Source organism: Amphibalanus amphitrite, unplaced genomic scaffold (genome assembly GCF_019059575.1).
Source record: "Amphibalanus amphitrite isolate SeventyFive unplaced genomic scaffold, NRLGWU_Aamphi_draft 000272F_arrow, whole genome shotgun sequence".
Taxonomy (NCBI): domain Eukaryota; kingdom Metazoa; phylum Arthropoda; class Thecostraca; order Balanomorpha; family Balanidae; genus Amphibalanus; species Amphibalanus amphitrite.
Genome location: NW_024881767.1, coordinates 129,381 through 147,294, shown reverse-complemented (window position 1 = coordinate 147,294; position 17,914 = coordinate 129,381). Strand labels below are relative to the sequence as shown.

At 49.5% G+C, this 17,914-nt stretch overlaps 1 protein-coding gene across 1 annotated transcript in view; it reads right to left on the bottom strand.

Moving 5' to 3' along the window:
• Window positions 1-10,340, bottom strand: part of LOC122387049 (laminin subunit alpha-1-like) — a 31,783-nt gene extending 21,443 nt beyond the window's left edge. Inside the window, exons 1-7 of the mRNA XM_043376848.1 lie at window positions 10,191-10,340; window positions 7,369-7,475; window positions 6,195-6,378; window positions 5,790-5,929; window positions 5,426-5,517; window positions 903-1,035; window positions 586-726 (exon numbers count right to left, since the gene is read on the bottom strand). Of these exons, the coding sequence (XP_043232783.1) occupies window positions 586-726; window positions 903-1,035; window positions 5,426-5,517; window positions 5,790-5,929; window positions 6,195-6,378; window positions 7,369-7,475; window positions 10,191-10,302 (909 nt within the window). The 5' untranslated portion in view covers window positions 10,303-10,340. The remainder of the gene's footprint in view (window positions 1-585; window positions 727-902; window positions 1,036-5,425; window positions 5,518-5,789; window positions 5,930-6,194; window positions 6,379-7,368; window positions 7,476-10,190) is intronic.
• Between the last annotated feature and the right edge of the window lie 7,574 nt (window positions 10,341-17,914).

Genomic DNA, 17,914 nt, shown 5'->3' with positions numbered 1-17,914 from the left:
CGGGTGGGCCAGACACCTGTCTTGACATTGTATCAGCTGTGATTGCAGGCCATAAGGCATGCAAACATTGTGTGTAAAGGTCCTTGGAACGACTCGATCTTAGCACGGCACCCTGGCTACACTTGCAGTAATCTAAATCATGGCCATGGCTTTGATAAAAACATTCTTAGAATGTATAACAGGGTCTTAGACCAAACATTGAAAGCAGACTTCAAAGTCTTAGGAACCGAGTGTGCCAAAATTGGTAAAATTGCACGCCATCTGAATCATTCTACTGAAAAGGCGAGCAGCGATCAGACGCAAATCAAACAGCAACAGCAATGCAAGACTGAAATACTCATCATGATGCTAATTACAAGACAGCAGATATACAAGTGGTAAGACAAGCGTATGAAATGGAAGAAAAATAAAGGAAAATAAAAAAGACACAAATTCAAAGACGACGAGAAGTCGCTTCGCTACACGATGCACGATACTTACCATTTGGCTCCTAGTAGCTGATAGGTGTCCCTCAGTGTAATCTGGGTGTGGACAAGGATGGTTGGCGACTCACGACTGCGAGATGTAGGCCGCATCGGTACGTACCGGCACCCAGGTGAACTCTGCCTGCGAGCACTGTCCGCTCCTGGTGAAGCAGAAACAGGCCGTGCAGCCGTCCGGATTGTCGGCGCTCAGACCGAACGTGTTGGGAGCGCACTGGTCGCACCGGGCGCCGCGAACATTCGTCTGAAACAAACCCGCTCTGTCATACCGATGGCATAAAGGCATAGGTACAGTTCTATCACCCATTAGTGCCAACACGTTGAAAATTCATTATTATCACTTGGAGTTGGCAAGGGAAAGCTTGGAAATGTAAAGTAAAACGACACCGAAAGATAAGAAATGATATCGTTTCCACAAACCTTGCAGTAGCAGCGTCCCTGTTGGTCGCAGGGACAGTTTGCCTGGTCGTCACAGCCGGCGGTCCCGGCCGGGTCACACTGGCACCGCCGACAGCGGGGGAACGAGTAGAACCCCAGCGAGCAGCGCTCGCACCTGTAACAGACACAGCGAGCAGCTGAGCGGTCACACCTGTAACAGACACAGCGAGAGCAGCGGTCACAGTACTGCAACAGACACAGCGAGAGCAGCGGTCACAGTCCTGGAACAGACACAGCGAGCAGCGCTCGCGCCTGTAACAGACACAGCGAGCAGCGGTCGCACCTGTAACAGACACAGCGAGCAGCGCGGTCGCACCTGTAACCAGTTTGGTGTGTGCTGATCATTTGTGCGACAATTCGAACACCTGACGTAAAGAAAAAATATAAAATATATTTGAAAACACAAAAACCGAGACAGTCTATCGGAAACGGGGATCCTCGACCGCAAGACACCTATTAACTCATTCATTCAATCATAACAGCATTCATTCCTTCATTCCTTCATTCATTCATTCATTCATTCATTCATTTATTCATTCGTTTGCTTTTTCATCATCCATTCACAAATATATCCCAATATATCTATGAATGGCAGCGATTCAATTGATGTTTCGTATCATATCAGGCCTGATGTCAGTACGCCAGTTCTAATCCCAAATATGTGCCAAACTTGATAAGACAGATGACGCATAGGGGACACCGGTGGGCGCCCGACCGCCCGGGCACTCTGGCCGCCGGATAAGCGGCCTCTCGGTGGGACAGGGCACTTGACTCGGCACTTGACATGACCTGGGACGGCCCCCGACAACAGAGCCACATGGTCTGGGAGCACTATACTAGGCCGCCCTGTGGGACCGCGTGCTACTGGCTTCCTCACAGTGACGTGTTATGTCTCCTCTTGACGGCGGCGGGTGGGTACCTCCAGCTGAGGGGAAGGATCAGAGGGATCAGGGCGGCTCCTCACTGAGCCGAGGCCAACACCGTGACCGGACCTCCCGCTGGCAGAACGTCACGCACGGCGCCCGCAGCGAAACTGTACTGGGGGTGCTGGGTTATTCCACCGAGACGGACACGCCCGTCGACTGATAGTAAAACAATTTCGGCGATAAGAATGAAAAATCAATTCCTATGGCTCATACATAGTTATCAGGCATAATGCGCCATTTCAGACGACCGTTCGACTGAGGGGCAGAACTCAAACTGGACTGATAGGAGTGGTAGGCACGGTAAATAGGCTGACGACCGGTGCATATTTACGTCTGGACAACGAGTTGCGTTGGGGAGGCCGGAAATAGTGGCGATTTCAGGACCGCAATAATGGACCGTCATTTGAATGATTCTTTTTTTAAACGTGCACTGTTTTTAGCCGAAATTTAGTTCTTACTACAAAATATTTTGTTATTACATTTTGGCCGAGAATGAGTACCATCAGGGCCAAGTTTTTACTATTATTGTATTTTGTCCAGAAGCATATAGTGCTGTTTTATTGCAGTTTATGCGCGTTTGTTACAAAATATGAAGCGAACCTGCAAAAAAGTTCCAAGATAACGTTGATGCATATCGCAAAATATCATATTGACCTGACCTCAAGTTCATCCGTTCCTTCCATGATTGACTAGACAGATTTCAATTTACACATTTCAATTTTATCTTGGATCAGAGAAGAGGAGAGAGAAGTGGGAGCTATTTTATTTGTGCCTTCATGTCGAATTGAAGATGGATCATTACATTTTCAAGGCGTTGATCAACCAAACATTTCATTGATTTAGTCTTTCTCGTACATAAGCAGTGGCTAAGAAGAAAAAGTTAATCATAATACCTGAAGTTCAGTCATCTTACTTCAACTCAAACTTTGCAGCAAGATCCCCAAGGACAGAGGATATATTGTATACCCATCCTGTAAATCAGAGCATTTTTGTGCTTGCAAAGGCTTAAGTTATCTCAATTTGTTGTGTGCTCGGAGTGAGGCTATGGGCATTTTGTTGTATGATTATGCGGAGATTGAATATAATTGTGACCCTGTGATTGTTTGTATATTTACTACAGTCAAACAGCATATTCAAATAACATACTCACCTAGCTCATAGCTGTACCCCGCAGGATTTGTACTTATTGATGTCTCATGTCTCGAGCATGAATAAAGCACTAAACTAGCTGAGTTATCATTTCCCACATTTTTCTGAGCATCTAACATGGCATACAGCAGTGCAGAGCAGCTTCAGAGAAGAAACACTTTAAATGCACAGACTCTCACCAGCCACCCAATGAGCTAGTTCCTCATTTGGCTGTTTCCCTGGACCCTGGATGCAGCTTGGCAAGATGAGCTTACTGTTGGGAAGTTGAAGGTTAGCAGGTAAGATTGAGTTAGGGTGAGTACCTACCTATAACTGGGTGCTACTGCTATGCAGGTCTTGGCTAGGTTGCAAATATGTATGATGATTGAGGTTATGTCAGCTGTCGGGTTAGTCAGGTATGCACACTGTTCAGGTCACATTTCTATGGACACTGGCCACTGGGGCAAATTAAAACCTAATATAACCTAACCCAACTAAACCTACACAATTACTGACTACAGGAACAAAGCACCTACCTACTTGTGCCTGCATCTCGTACCATGTCAAAGCAGTGGCGGATCCAGGGGGGCAGAATGGGCATTTGCCCCCCCCCCCCAAACGGCATAATTTTAACATTACGCCTATGGACGATGCATGGAAAGAATTGATAAATTGTTATGGTTTGCCCCCCCCCCCCTCAAAACTCTGAGCTGGATCCGCCTCTGTGTCAAAGTAAAGTTCCTTGGTGGAAGATTACCCTCAGTACTTTTTATCCCAGCCCTGTGAAGAAAACTAATACTTCTAAGTTCTGAGTCACTGCTGGCCATCCACAGAAGAAAAAAATGCTGAGAGCTTTCAGCTTTGCCATTGTATATTGGACCAACAATCACTATCACAAATGACTAATGAACACATATGATAACATCGTTCCATGGATTGTCACATTGACAATTTTACTACAATCCTTTTTCCAAGAAATACAGTAATGATTAACATCAAAATCAACATAAAGTGGATTTAGTGATCCAAGCTTTCTCCTCCAGTAGCAATGGAATGATCGCATGTTTCATTTGCCAGACACTGAGTACCTGATGCACATTACCGTCTGCATAGCATCTAATCATAGTAAAGCTGCCCGAGTCCATTCATTCTAGATTTTTCACTTGATAGCTAGCACTAACTTATCTTGTAAGTTATCATTCAATAATATGCACTCATCAGTCAACATTTTCTGGCATGATACTGCTCAGCGTGCTCTTCAGTATTGATTCAAGATCTCAATCTGCAAAATTATAGCTTGTTTTCGGCCAATAATGATGAGCTCTTTTAATTTTACTTTTTCTTGCTGAATATGAGCCCGATCAACTTGCGTTTATCAACCAAAATTTCATAACTTCCAAGTTCAACTTGATATTGTTATTGCTAATGCTCAGGGTCAGGACCTCTGTCTGCTGTCAGGCTTCTTGATACTTGGGGTTGTTTTCAGTCAACATGCTTCTTAAATATGATATACGTCAATGTTAAGGGATTCAAAACATCCAACAAAACGACGTACAAGAGTACGGAAACCACCAGATAAACTTGAAAAGGGCCTTGGAACAGAGCCAAGCGGTGCTCCATTTGTTTGTTTACAATTATTGTAGTGCTGATGTATTTTTAGGACTCTGACGGTCGGCTTATAAAAAATGAAACGTTTTTACAAAAGTTGTAGTGCAACTAATTTTTATCTGAAAGAACTAAAATATTCAAAAGCCAAACACTATGCAATACATGAATCGGAACGAAAAAGTAACCCAAAAATCCAGCCTAATCACCGGCTCCTAAAACCGCGACAAAGTCAGCACTTTTCCCCGCAACTCGTTGTCCAGACGTAAATATGCACGACCGGTCGGGGGCTAGAAGACAGCATCAGAAAATATCAGCGTAACCACTATAAATAAAAATACTAACGCAGCATTTTCCTGAACTGACCCGACCTTGGCCCAGTCAGAGCACTGAGCACAGCACAACAATCACAAACACAAGGCCGTAACAGTAATGACCTTCACCTTTGGCCTTTGCAGTCACGGCAAATGCCATTCTTGTAAAGCTTCTTGCTATGAGCAATTTCGGCATGACCTTTATGTCAGTTTATAGGTTGAAACAGACCAACGATACAGAGAAATACAACAAAGTCAACACCAAGGCTATATAAACGGTCAACACTAACCACTTCACGCAAAAGCCACCTTGGCAAAAGCCACAACACAAAAACGAAAAAAAGAAATCAGCGCGGGCGGCAGCCAGATTGAAAGATTCTAACAGCTGCCAAATCTGAAGGAATTCTTCACCACAGGAAAATGAGGTTATGCCCCAACATGGGACGAGGTGAAGGTAAACATCAACCACCACAGTGATTGGTTGGTTGACAAGACCTGACCTGACCTGACTTGACATTGACCCGTGACTGACCTGGGACCTCCGAAGCCGCCAGCGCACCCGCAGCGGCCCGTCCACGAGTCGCAGTGGACGGACACGGAGCCCGTCTGGTTGCAGGCGCATTTCTGCCGGCCGCGGGACATTGCAGCTGAGTTTTATTATTTTGACATTCACAGAGTTTCTCTTACATCTATTATCTATGCGATATTTATGACTTCTATGTCTATATGTATGTGTCTAGTGTCTACTGTGTAGGCCTACGTCTGCTTCTAATGGTCGTGCATACTCCTGCATAGGTCATTATCGAAGTAACAGTTCTGCCTGAGACAAATCATGATGCATATTAGGCGAACTGCTTAGACACAGCCTCCACTGGTGATGAACATTGGGCACTGACCCTACAGCCGGCGGTGGGGTGGTGGCCCCAGTAGCCCGGCTCACACAGCTGACAGGCGGCGCCGACTGTGTGCGGCGGACAGGTGCAGTGACCCGTGTCGGGGTCACACAGGTGACCCGGCAGGTCACACGGGCCGCACTCTGCCAACGGGACCGCTCGGTTAGCACAGCAGCGTCAGGATACGAAATAGGCACCTACATATTTTCACTTTGTATAGCCTATTATATCTTTACTTATACGTCACAAGCAAAACACAAAAATACAGCTTCGGGAGTCCGGGACACACAACATAGTTTGCCAACAGATGCATAAGTATGACATACTAGCCCGACTATTCGCACCACCCCTCTAGTCTGTTTCTGTCCCTCTCCATCCCTCTCCATCCCGCCCTCGCCTTCCGCTCACCGCGGCAGCCGGAGCTGGAGAGCAGAAAGTAGCCGGGCAGACAGGCGGTGCAGCGCGCGCCGCCGACCCCGCGCCGGCACAGGCACCGGCCACTCTCCGGGTCACACACCTCAGGTGCCGAGCCCGGCGAGGCGCAGTCACAGCGGCGGCAGCCAGCGCCCGGCCGCATGCCGTAGTAGCCCGCCTGGGGGCGGAGACGGGGCGTGGGAAGGAACACGATACCGGTCAAGCCTGAAAACGGATCGAAACTGCTACGAATGGTGTCGTTCGTAAATGGACTAGAGTTACTTCGAGCAACACCTTTTGAAAACAGATGGGCATTACTTCGAACAGCGCCATTGGAAACGAGAAGGAGATGCCCGACGAGCACCGTTTGAAAACACCGATGGTCGTGCACTGAACATAAAAATGTTCACTTAATCTGCACGACAACGCACACGACCCGTATATAAAGTACACTTCTATCATATTTATGGATGTTACACATGGATGGTTTAGGTTTAAAAGCTGGTTTTCTGCCGTTTTGGGAGCCCCGGTAGTGTTTCAAGGAGAGTGGCTCGGGCTGTCCCGTGCCGGCAGTGTGCCGATCCATTATTCATGAGCCTGTAGATGGGATCGGAGGCGCGGGCCACGCGTACCGGCCGGCCGTTACCGATAAAGGATCGGCTACGCATAGCTGCGTGACGCTGCCCGCTGGCACGCGGGCCGGGGTTCCGGTCTCTACTATGGCCGCTTACTGCCTACTGCGGGCCGCTCGGCCGATAGTCATCTAGCGACTGGAATCTCTCTACTCAATCCCTCTTCTCGGTTTAGACGATTCACACTCGTTTATTCTCGCTTATCGGCATCTCTCGAAAGATAAGCACAAATTCAATTGAACCGCTACAATGCCTTCCGTTCCGGTCGCTATTGAAGGCGCTCAAAGAAAAACGAAACGGACAGTTTGAGCCGTACGACATCTTCACTCTGTCACATGATGCTGAATAAATTTGGTTTTGAGATGCTACTCGGTTTGACGCGTCAGTATAAAATCTATAGCAATGTCCTTTGGTTCGCTTGAAATTCAAACTTATTTTATTTATATCTTCGTCAACATCATATTATAGACATTTCTATGTTGATTATGGGACAGTTGTGACAAGTGTACGAATACCGATGTTCTGAGCGGACTCACCTTGCAGCGGTCACATGCCAGTCCTGTCACGTGCGGCTGACAGACACATTGTCCTGTTCGGATGTCACAGCGGGAGTGTACCGAGCCGACAGGGTCGCACCGGCAGCCTGAGAAGGGCAGCCGGCGTGTTAGCACTCTGCGAGGCCGTTCAGTTAATTCGATTAGGTCGGACGAGTTAACACTTCGAATCACTTCACGAGGGTCTACATCGGACATCCCATTAGATCCATTTATTCTTGCAGGAGTAACTAACGGTTTATTGCATGCACAAGGAACGATAAAGTCTGCTCTGAACACAAGGCACACAACTTTGTATCAATATCTCAACTTCAACGCAATCGAAAGCTGTATCCAGTTTGAGATATGAGCTGTTCGCACACGTACACAAAGTCAACTGTCAAAGAGGCCGACGTTACAGTGTGAGGAAGTGGGAGAGTGGGAGCTGGGAAGTGGAGGATGGAGGCGGCACCCGCCATTGAAGTGCGGCCCGCCCTCCCGGTCCCGATCGGACGCTGACAGGTCTTATCAACGGCAAACAGAGCGTGGCGCCACGATACGCCGCCAAGTGTGCGTGCAAAGCCGGCCGGGCGCACCGGGCGCCGCCGGCGTCACATGGGCCGTGTCGGGGCGGCGACGGCTCCAGACAGGAGACGGGAGAGCCGCCGTAACGGACAGGGCAGCCGCCGTAATGGACAGGACAGCCCCGCCAGACAGGAGGCAGGACGGCCGCCAGACAGGGCGGACAGAACAACTGCCAGACAGGGCAGGTCAGCCGCCGCGCCGGCCGGAGACAGGACAGCTGCCAGACAGGGCGGACCGGCCGGCCGGACACCGATGAGCCGAGAGCCGCCGCCACTACTTGCTATGGATGAGGCCGGCGGCCCGGCCGGTCAGCTTGTCATCATACATCACGGCACCTATAAACACGCGTCGGGTGGCCGCCGACCGCCGCCTACCACTTACGGAAGGGGATCATTTACAAGGCGAGCGGCGCCGACCGGCCGCGGCACGTGCCGGACAGGTGGGCATACCTGGCGGCGCCCAGCGAGATCATGACAGTCCATCGGGACGATAGTCGTCTACCCGGATCATAACGAGACAGCGTCTCTTGGGTCCATGTCAGTCCGTCTGACAGTCCACCATGGGGGGCGGATGCTAGGACCATGGCAGCAGACAATGTCTTTGGAGCCCCATAACGCACCCCAGCCATGTCAGCCCATCGCCTGCGTAACATCGCCCGCCTGGACTCGCAACCCCCTTCATTTCTTGCCGTTTATTTCTCTCGTCAGACAAGCCTGAAACGCTGCTCCCTCACGCACAGACAACAGCCCTCGAGGCGGCTCGACACGGTACGGTCCGACGCGGAGAGTACCGACGGCCCACGGCCCGTCGGTGACGACGACGGCCCTCTGCCCCCCCCCCCTCCTCTTCTGTTGATGGCGCCGATAAACAGTGCGTACGCTCACACAGTTCGGCGCCGCGTCAGGTTACTCGCCGCCTGGGAACCCCGGGAGCGGACCGGTGTGCATACTGTGAGACGTCAGCGGGCGGTGATCCGGAGATGAGGATTCGGGGAGTCTCGAAGTAGCGGAACGGCCTCAGTGGCGGGGAGCTCTATGACTTATGAGCTAATAGATTCATTTCATGATGTGGGTGAACTCGGTGACTGAGCCAACTGCATTGATTGTAATGCTAAATACGACTCAATCGGAACCATTAAATTGTAAACGGACACTCCGGAGAATTTAGTGCACCTTGCACAATTTAAAACTGATATTGTAAAGAGGGTGAAGAGAGTATATCCGGGTTACGCAGGTACAGTTTTTAAAACGTTCGTATATTATATATTCGTTACAATCACGGTTATCCGCGTGCCAAAAAATGTGTGGGTGTCCAGCTATGCATGCTATGAGTGGGTTGGAATGCGATAATGATAGGTGTCGTCACAATGCTATCAAGTGACGCAGGTGCATTGCAGATCCTTATGGGTCCGTTACTCATCTGGTAAACACGAGTGTAGCAGTGCTCTGATACTGTGCTGAGTATTGTTTGGTATTTGACTCATGCAGAGATGACTGGTCTATTTAAAACGATCACAGAGATACCAAAAATTGATCTACCTATCCTTCGCAGCGTACCTATATCGAATTCGGTTTCACGAGAGTAAAGCATAAATATAAGCAGGTCGCGTGAAAATTGTTCACAATCATTCGAGCTTTAATCTGTTGTGTCCTTACGTCCTCGTTTCTCAGGAGGCTTTGATGCCCAAATGCCGAACAATACAGACAGTGGGCCATTTGCATCTAAGTTGGCGTCCGTATTCCGTGTACAAGTAGTAAGAAATTGGGCATATTATACGCAATATGCATGTCGCATATGTATATGTATTTAGTACCTACGCAAATTACCACACATGGTGGTTGGCCGGTCTGGGCTGCAGAAATTGTGTTATTTGTGGGATCGGCTACCCTCGGAACTGGCAGTGTGCTTCGAAGCCGGCTGCCAAGTGTCAACAAATCAACATCAATCACCATGAAATATTGGCGTTCTTATGCACTCTTCCGAACGTTTCACACTTTGGTATAGCTGACACTGCCCACTAATCATTGATATAGGTAAGGAAAGTGTTGCGGCGAGGGTCAATCTTGACCTGGCATTATTCCACGAAAGTTGCGGACAATGGAAACGATATGCGCTGCTGGATGAGACAGAACTACGGGATGGGCGATGGCTAAGAGCTAAGTCAAAAACAAGTGAACAAGATCATTTGTGTTCCCTCCGAGAACACGGTCGATGCTTTTGTTCCGCGTGTGGAAACTCACCGTATTGGAGCCCCCTCCAGTCCCGGTACAGTCGATCCTGTCCCCTGTCCAGGTACTCGGCGGCTGCTGCCGTGGCCAGCAGCAGCGGCACCCACACCCTCAGCGACCTCATGGCACACCGGTCACCGTTCGGGGCGCCGCTCGGCCCGCTCTCCGCCACCGTCAGCGCCGCACTGAGCGATGGGCGCCGAGAGCCGGGCCGCCGACCGCCCACCCCACCCCACCCCGCCCCGCCCCCAGCCATGAGACGCGACGGTGTCGACGGTCATTACGGCACGTGAGAGGGAGGGGGAGAAGGGAGGGGAGGGTGAGCTCATAAATTGATAGAGGCAGAGTAGCGACAGCTCGAGTGTAGTGTGTACGTCTTTCGGCAAAATGTGCAAATTCAGCAAAATATTGAATGTATGATTATGCATGCATATTTAACGGTAAACGTCTCAGGTCTTCTTTGACGCTTCGTTGTGTTTCAGGATTTATGAAACTCAGTTGACTTTGAAACAAGGTTTGTTAATTAAGTCGTTAATGACTCCTGCAGGTGTAATTAGTTTTCCCCGGGAAACTGTAATAATATATTGAATGAATTACCTAACCCCACGGATGATTTCTAAGTGGCAAAAAAAATGGCTTCCGTCGTTTTTATTCATTTTTTGACACTATGCCCTGTGGACGCAGATTTGCGCTTTATGTATTTGCGCTTTATTCATTTTTATTTGTTTGTCCCTTTACAAAGTAAACGTCAACTGAGCCAGTGCTTACTTGAGACTGATCCAACGGATTTATCACGACGATCGGCTCCGGTATTAACCCTCGCCGGCCGAGGGGGGGGGGGGGGGGTTCGCGATAGCTCCGAGCACGCTGGCGATAGAGAGCTGAAACTTGGCATACCTGACCTTTGATCCAAGCCGCATCTTTTGACACCAACCGCATTTTTGGGTCAGGTCAGGTCACTGACCTATGACGTCATAAGTGAACCTCTGCACGGTCTTCAGATGTCGCAACTTCGCAACGCCCTCACTGCCAGAGGAGATGTCACAGGGAAATGAAACTTGCAGGATCTAGTATCCATTATGAGTCTCACAACTTGTATATCTCGGATTTTTCCTAAAGGTCATATGAGGTCAGGTCATTTTCGTGACCTCACCATTATAAGTCAATGGGGAAAAATGAAAACTGCTATTCTGGCGCCGTGAACGATCTCCAACTATCTCAAGCACACAGAATCGTGATTTGATGCACTCCTTGCAAGGTTAGATGCGTCACTTTTGCAATGTTGACCTTCCGTGACGTCATTTATGACGTCATCAAGGTCATATTAGTTTTTCGTTAATAACTCCCGATCAAATTGAGCTAGCGAGTCGAGAAAGCCACCAATGGACTCAGGAAGACCTACCGAATCGAATGATATGCGACATGACCTCTTTCGACCAACTTCGTGACCTGGGGGTGCTGACCTGACCTTGACCTGAGGTCAACACCCCAAGTTGACCTGACCCGAACAAAAAGTATATCATTCGACGCGCCTGAGCGAGGCGAACACGATGCTGCCAAAATCGCGGCTCTGCGGCCGTTTTTTGCGAAGTTATTCACCAAAAACTGAACCGTACCCTGGGGCACTTGACCTGACCTCAGAGGTCACCGGTTGACCTAGGACCTTAAAATTGGGTACCAATCTCTGCGTCTCGTAACGGCGCACACGCTCGTTTTTTTCCGCGACGCGCTAGCTCCACCAGGGGCGAAACGGCGAGGGGGGGGGGTCGTACCCGCCCCCCCCCCCCTCGGCCGGCGCGTATGTAGAAAACCAATAGGTCCGGCGAGGGTTAAATAAGTGATTTTCACAATTATGCCAGCTCAATTTCTCCCGATGCCTTACATCCGCTGCTCTCAGCTCGAGAGAGCAGCTGACCGTGCAGCTGCGGGCCTGTCTGCTGGGTGACCGGGGCTGACCTCAGACAGCTGCAGACAGCGCGGTGGGACACCGGGACAGGGTAGTTCAGCGGGTTAGTTACCCTGACGTCTGACAAATGGACCGTCACCTGCAGCGGGCTGGGTCGGTGGAGACCGACGCCGCTACGCCGACCCGAATTTTTGCAGTGAAGAGGGTAAGACAAAGTTGGGTCGTGAAGCCCCTCCGAGTTATCATCAGCTCCGAGAGCTGATGTGATGGTGATTGCTTCGGAAAAGATCATTCTTACTCATAACTCTGAGCTTTGACTTGAAACAGTCTTGTTATTACTTTTTTTTACAAGCTCTTCACTTATCTCATTAACACACTATCCCGTATAAATCGTGTAATGCGTAGATTGCACAATCACGTCCAGCCCAGGTATTGATCATCTCGAAATAAATGAATTAATCGATTCGACCAGAGACGGCTGCCGCTGTAAGCACTCTCCGTGGGAGACGGAGCGAGTCGGCTCGTAACCGGTTCCTGTCTCACTGTTCATCACAGACCGCGCTGTCCATCTAACCGCGCGGCACTCGACAGTCGACCGCCCTCGAGTGGGTCACCCCAGGTCACCGCGGGCCGCCGGGCTGCACGGTCTCGGTGCAGTGCTGGTCCGCAGTCCGCACCGGCTGATTAGCGGAGACGCTGGCGGCGTCCGTCGACAAACGAAGACAGACACCACCAGCGAACTGCCCCGGCTATTGTTTACCCTGGCAGTCGCCGGCGCGATGCGGGGGTCGCGAGCCAGCGGTCTGTGAGAAAATATTTCACTCTGATCTGGGAATTTGTATCTGGTGTTCATGAGCTGTGCTAGTGAGTGTATAACATGGCCGACTTTTGTCCGAGCTCCGGTAGTATAGTACGATCCCACCCTCGACGGGCGCGCCGTCACCATGGCGGGACAGGTGTCACCTGAGTGGCCCAGTGTGTCTATATGCGTGGGCCGCGGTGTTACCGTATCGGCCGCCGGCGCGACGCGGCTGTATCGCAGCCGCCCGTCCCGTGACGTGGCGCGGGCTGAGATATCGGGGCGACGAGTCACGGCGTCACTGCTGTGTGTAACGGAGCCGGAACTGGGAGATAGCCCGGTATCACCTCCATGGTATCACCCGGAGCCGGAACTGAGGGGCATCCTAACCCACGCAGGACCTGACAACACTGAAAACTGCGCGATGCATACCGCTCTGTTGTTCGTATATGTTCGTAGTTGGTCAATGCTTCTTATACGGTTACTAAATTATACGGTTACTGGGACGGACATAAACGGTATACATACAGTCGTTTGCATACGTCTACGGTCACGAACAATGAACATGTATGTATGTAAACGGTCACTTGCCTGGTAATACGGTCACACACACCGTCACCTACTTCCCTTTATATTGTCAGTTATGCGAATTTATAGGACTACCTATTACTCAATGTAGGTAGTATATTTATATACCGATTATTTGCGAATTTAAATACCTATTACTCAAGCATTGTTTCTTCCATATAGGAACATATCTAAAAAGCGGAAGCCACGAACCCTCGGAAGGCAAAACTATGAAATACAGTCCACCTTCACTTCGAATCGCCATTTTCAATACCGCCCGGAACGAGCAGACCTTCTTCCCGATACGGAATCTGTCGGCACGCAGAACTGACCGTGCACCTTTAACCCGATAACAGCCGGGTCTCCCTTCATTTCTCTCTCTTTCTCTCGCCCTCTCTTCCACTTTCTCCCTCCCTCCCCTCTCTCTCTCTCTCCCTCCATCTGTCTCCCTCTCTCTCACACACAGTCTCACTGCAGTCACCCCTCGGACGTCTGAGGCTGGCCGTTTGTCTCTGTCGGCCTTCGCTCGACCTTGCAACAATGCCACTCGGCCGGATACGGCGGCGCCGGCGGCGCGGCGGCGACTCAAACGGCGCGCGCCACCGCGAACACGGCGCACCGCGCCATATATGGCGCAGTCGGCACAGCCGGGCGCCACGGGCAGCGGGGAGGACGCGCGCGGCTACAGGCTGGCGTTCAAACCGCGCCTCCGACATGTTACGGCTGCCGGGATACGGCAACAGGTGGCTTTTACGTACTACAACTTATTATTTTAGCGTAAAAGAGGGCTTTCTAAATTAATTGAGGCCCTGTTTTAAGCGCAACTTATACGACGCTAACTTAATGGACATACAATAAAATATATACTCCAGAACGCATGGGTTTTCTGCATTGTGTCTCGTGTATGGGCGCCGCTACTGTAGGTATGCGGTTCGGTGTAGCCCATATGCGGCTGATAGCACAGCCAATGTGACCGACGCCGTCGATTATGTACTCGTATATGTGTGTCACTAATGCACGCCCAGCTGGGAAGGTCGGAGACTGCTGACTCGGCGGCTATCACCAGCGTGATCTGATAACCGACAAACACAGGGATTCATGTAACGTCTAATCTGCCTCATGATACGCGACTTTATCGGAATGATACTAGGTATCGCTTTTTATAATATAAGCTTGGAAGTTAAATTTAGCCTTCGCCCCAGTGGGGGGGGGGGGCATATGTTACCACCCTGTCGCGTTTTTTGCGTGTGAATAAAAAAAAAAAAAACGGCGCGTAGCGCCGCGCCGCTTGGGGTAGCTTTTGGTACATCAATTTTGGACAAGGTGTGAAATTTTTGACCCCAGGTCATGTCAGGTCAGGTCACCAGGTCAAGTTAACTGACCAAGCCTAAAAAAGTTTGCAATCATGTCCAGCCTGCAGTGTTTGTCAGAAAGGTTTTAAACTTGGTGGATTGCATGCTGTTATGGGCGCCTACAATTTGTATATCTCGGATTTTTTTTTTTATATCCGTGACCTAAGGTCAGGTCAGTGGCATGACCTTTCCATTAGGGGAGAGTGGGGAAAGATGCCAAGGGTTTTACTATGTCATATATTATTCGAAAATGACGATGGGAAAGCAAAAACTTGGAGTTTCAACGGAAGCCGACATCATTTTTCTCCAAAAATATCACACTTTCGTGCCTGAAATATTATTACTTTTTTGCTATTAAGCATTTTCCTGAAGAAGTGAAAGGGGGCATCTTACCCCACAGGGTGGGAAAGACGCCCCCTGACGTTGGGAAAGATGCCCCCTGCACTATAAGTGACATAAATGGGCACGTGAATCGCCTGAACGAATCAGTAGTCCCTTCGAGCCTGCAGTAGACACCAAACGTCATCATATAGGTCTTCATGATGCTTGAGGGCCCTCGAGCCCATCGTGGGGACCTCCGATGCCAGTGCGGCCCGTGGGGCCAACGTGGGAGCCCTCAAAGGATGTCGTGATGGGCCCTGGAGCCAATAATTGGGCCCACAGAGGCCGTCGTGAGGGCTCTCAGAGTCAGATGCCTCCCAAAAAGTCGCTATGTGGGCCGAGAGACCGGCATGGGGAGCACCCGACCGTACTGGACTCTCAATAGTCCCAGATCGGCTTTTGTCTACATCACAAGTATGTAATAAATGATTTGACGGGCTGTTTGAAGGACAGCCTACGGATTTAGGGGGGCGTCTTTCCCCATCAGGACAGGGGGCATCTTACCCCAAGGTACCGAAGTAACATTAAATCAGTACAATTTGTTAGCCATAAAACTACACCATGAAACAAACTGTTTGGGACACAGTACACGCATGCTAATGTATCACGACTATAGCAAGGGACGCAAAAATTATTTACCTTCTTTGATATTTACAATGTTCTGACACCAAAATATTTTTTGAAAGCAGCAAATAAAAAACATGCAGTCATCAGCCAGCCGTTGCCCAACTGAGCTTCGCAATTTTTTTGTGCCGTTAACAAGGCAGGCTTCCGCTTTACGCTAAGAACATTAATTTCCAGGTCCGATTCTTTGTTTCGTCGCTAGAGGGGGTGGGGCGTCTTTCCCACCCTGGGCATCTTACCCCACTCTCCCCTACAAGTCAATGGAGAAAAATGAAAATGCCTCTAGATCCGTGTGTACGCATAGGAACAGTCCAAATATATCAAAATCACAATGATTTAGTCCACTCGTGATGACCAAGGTGTCATTTTTGCTGATAGCCTCTAGAAAGGTCATCCGAGGTCATTTGAGGCTACAAACAGTTTTTTGCCAATAACTCGCGGATTGGAAAGAGATAGAACGCTAGGGATGGTCTCATTGTGTTTGTCTTGCCGAGACGCATCGACTGATATGCAACATGACCTTTTCCGGTCAGGTCATGACCTTGACCTGAGGTCAAATTTTCAAGTTGACCTTTCAAGGTCAAATTATAGTTCATTCTATAGTTCATTACTAGGGTTACCCGCGTGCTCCGCAACGCTAAGGGGGGATTTTTTGACCCGTGGGTTGGTCTGTGTCGATTTGGTTGGTAAATATCCATTTCGTTCGATTGCTTTTTGACGGCCAAGCATTTTGTAAGAAAACAAAAAGATACATCGCATCGAGGTGCCCGTGTCGTATTATCATGCGTTCTACTTTAGAATGATTCGAAAACTGGCGTGAAGTCTTTTGAGGGCCATCGATGAATTTCGCTAAAAATGACAATGTAATGGTTTGGAACATTTACATTTTTAAGGATACTGTTGCTAATTATGCAAAAATGAAGAGTGAATATTGGACAGAATTGAATGCTCTATCCAATGGTACCATATTCAATTGCCAAAGGTATCAGGTTATGCAGCAAACCCCGTGTGATTAATAAAGTGGCACAAAATTGACAAACACCATTTTCTCCTGTGATTTGCACCACCTTGATTTGGATCGATCAGCTTTTCATAATTTTTATATGAGAGGCGGTACCTTTCTCTTGCAAATAGGCGTTGATTCAACTCGCTCCATTTAACGGTCACCTAAAAATAAAATTAATTCCAAAATCCCTCAAAAACCGCAATTTTTCAAATAAAAGTGCCCTCTCCGGTGCACGTGGCGCGTGCTATCCTCTGCATTGCACACCATTCAATAGCCCGTTCAATTCTGTACACGATGCTGTTTTCCCCGTGCCGGTCGGATCCCTGGTCACCAAGATATTGCACGGGAACTGGACCCGTGTCGGCCAAAATTAGCCATTTTCGCCCGATTTCGCACGCCGATTTATACATGTAAGGTCTATGACGCGAATTTGCACTTTTTGAGCACGCACCACGCGCTCCCTATCGACCCGATCGAGCTGAGACCCCTCAAAGGCACGTCGCGCATCCTTGATCTATGAGTTGTGCAAATTTCACCGGGCTAGGTGCAACGGTTTGGCCTGTAGTCCACGCAAAGCACCACCAAGTCGGGACCTCGGTAACGGACAGACGCACCCTCCTCAAATAGTAATATAGACAAGCGGCTGCGCCACTTGCTTCGCGGCGTAGCCATAAAATGCGGCAGCAGCCAATTTGCTTTCGAACGGTGTTTGATTTAAATTGATCTGTCGTCTGGAAGCAGAGATATGGACGGAAACGTGCAGAGGAAAATTTTGAGCATAATAACTTAGTTGGATGAAATTTGGGTCATACGGGATCAAGTCAGGTCAAGTTGGTCATCCCCGGTCACACTGGGTCAGGCCAGGTCGTATAGGTCACCACGTCACATTAGATCGGCCTGTACCACACTTCTACTACTTCTACCCCTACCCCTACCCCTACCACTACCACTACTCCTACCACTACCTCTACCACTACCACTACTACAACTCCTACCACTACCTCTACCACTACCCCTACCCCTACCACTACCCTACCCCTACCACTACCCCTACCCCTACCCGTACCACTACCCCTACCACTACACCTACCCCTACCACTA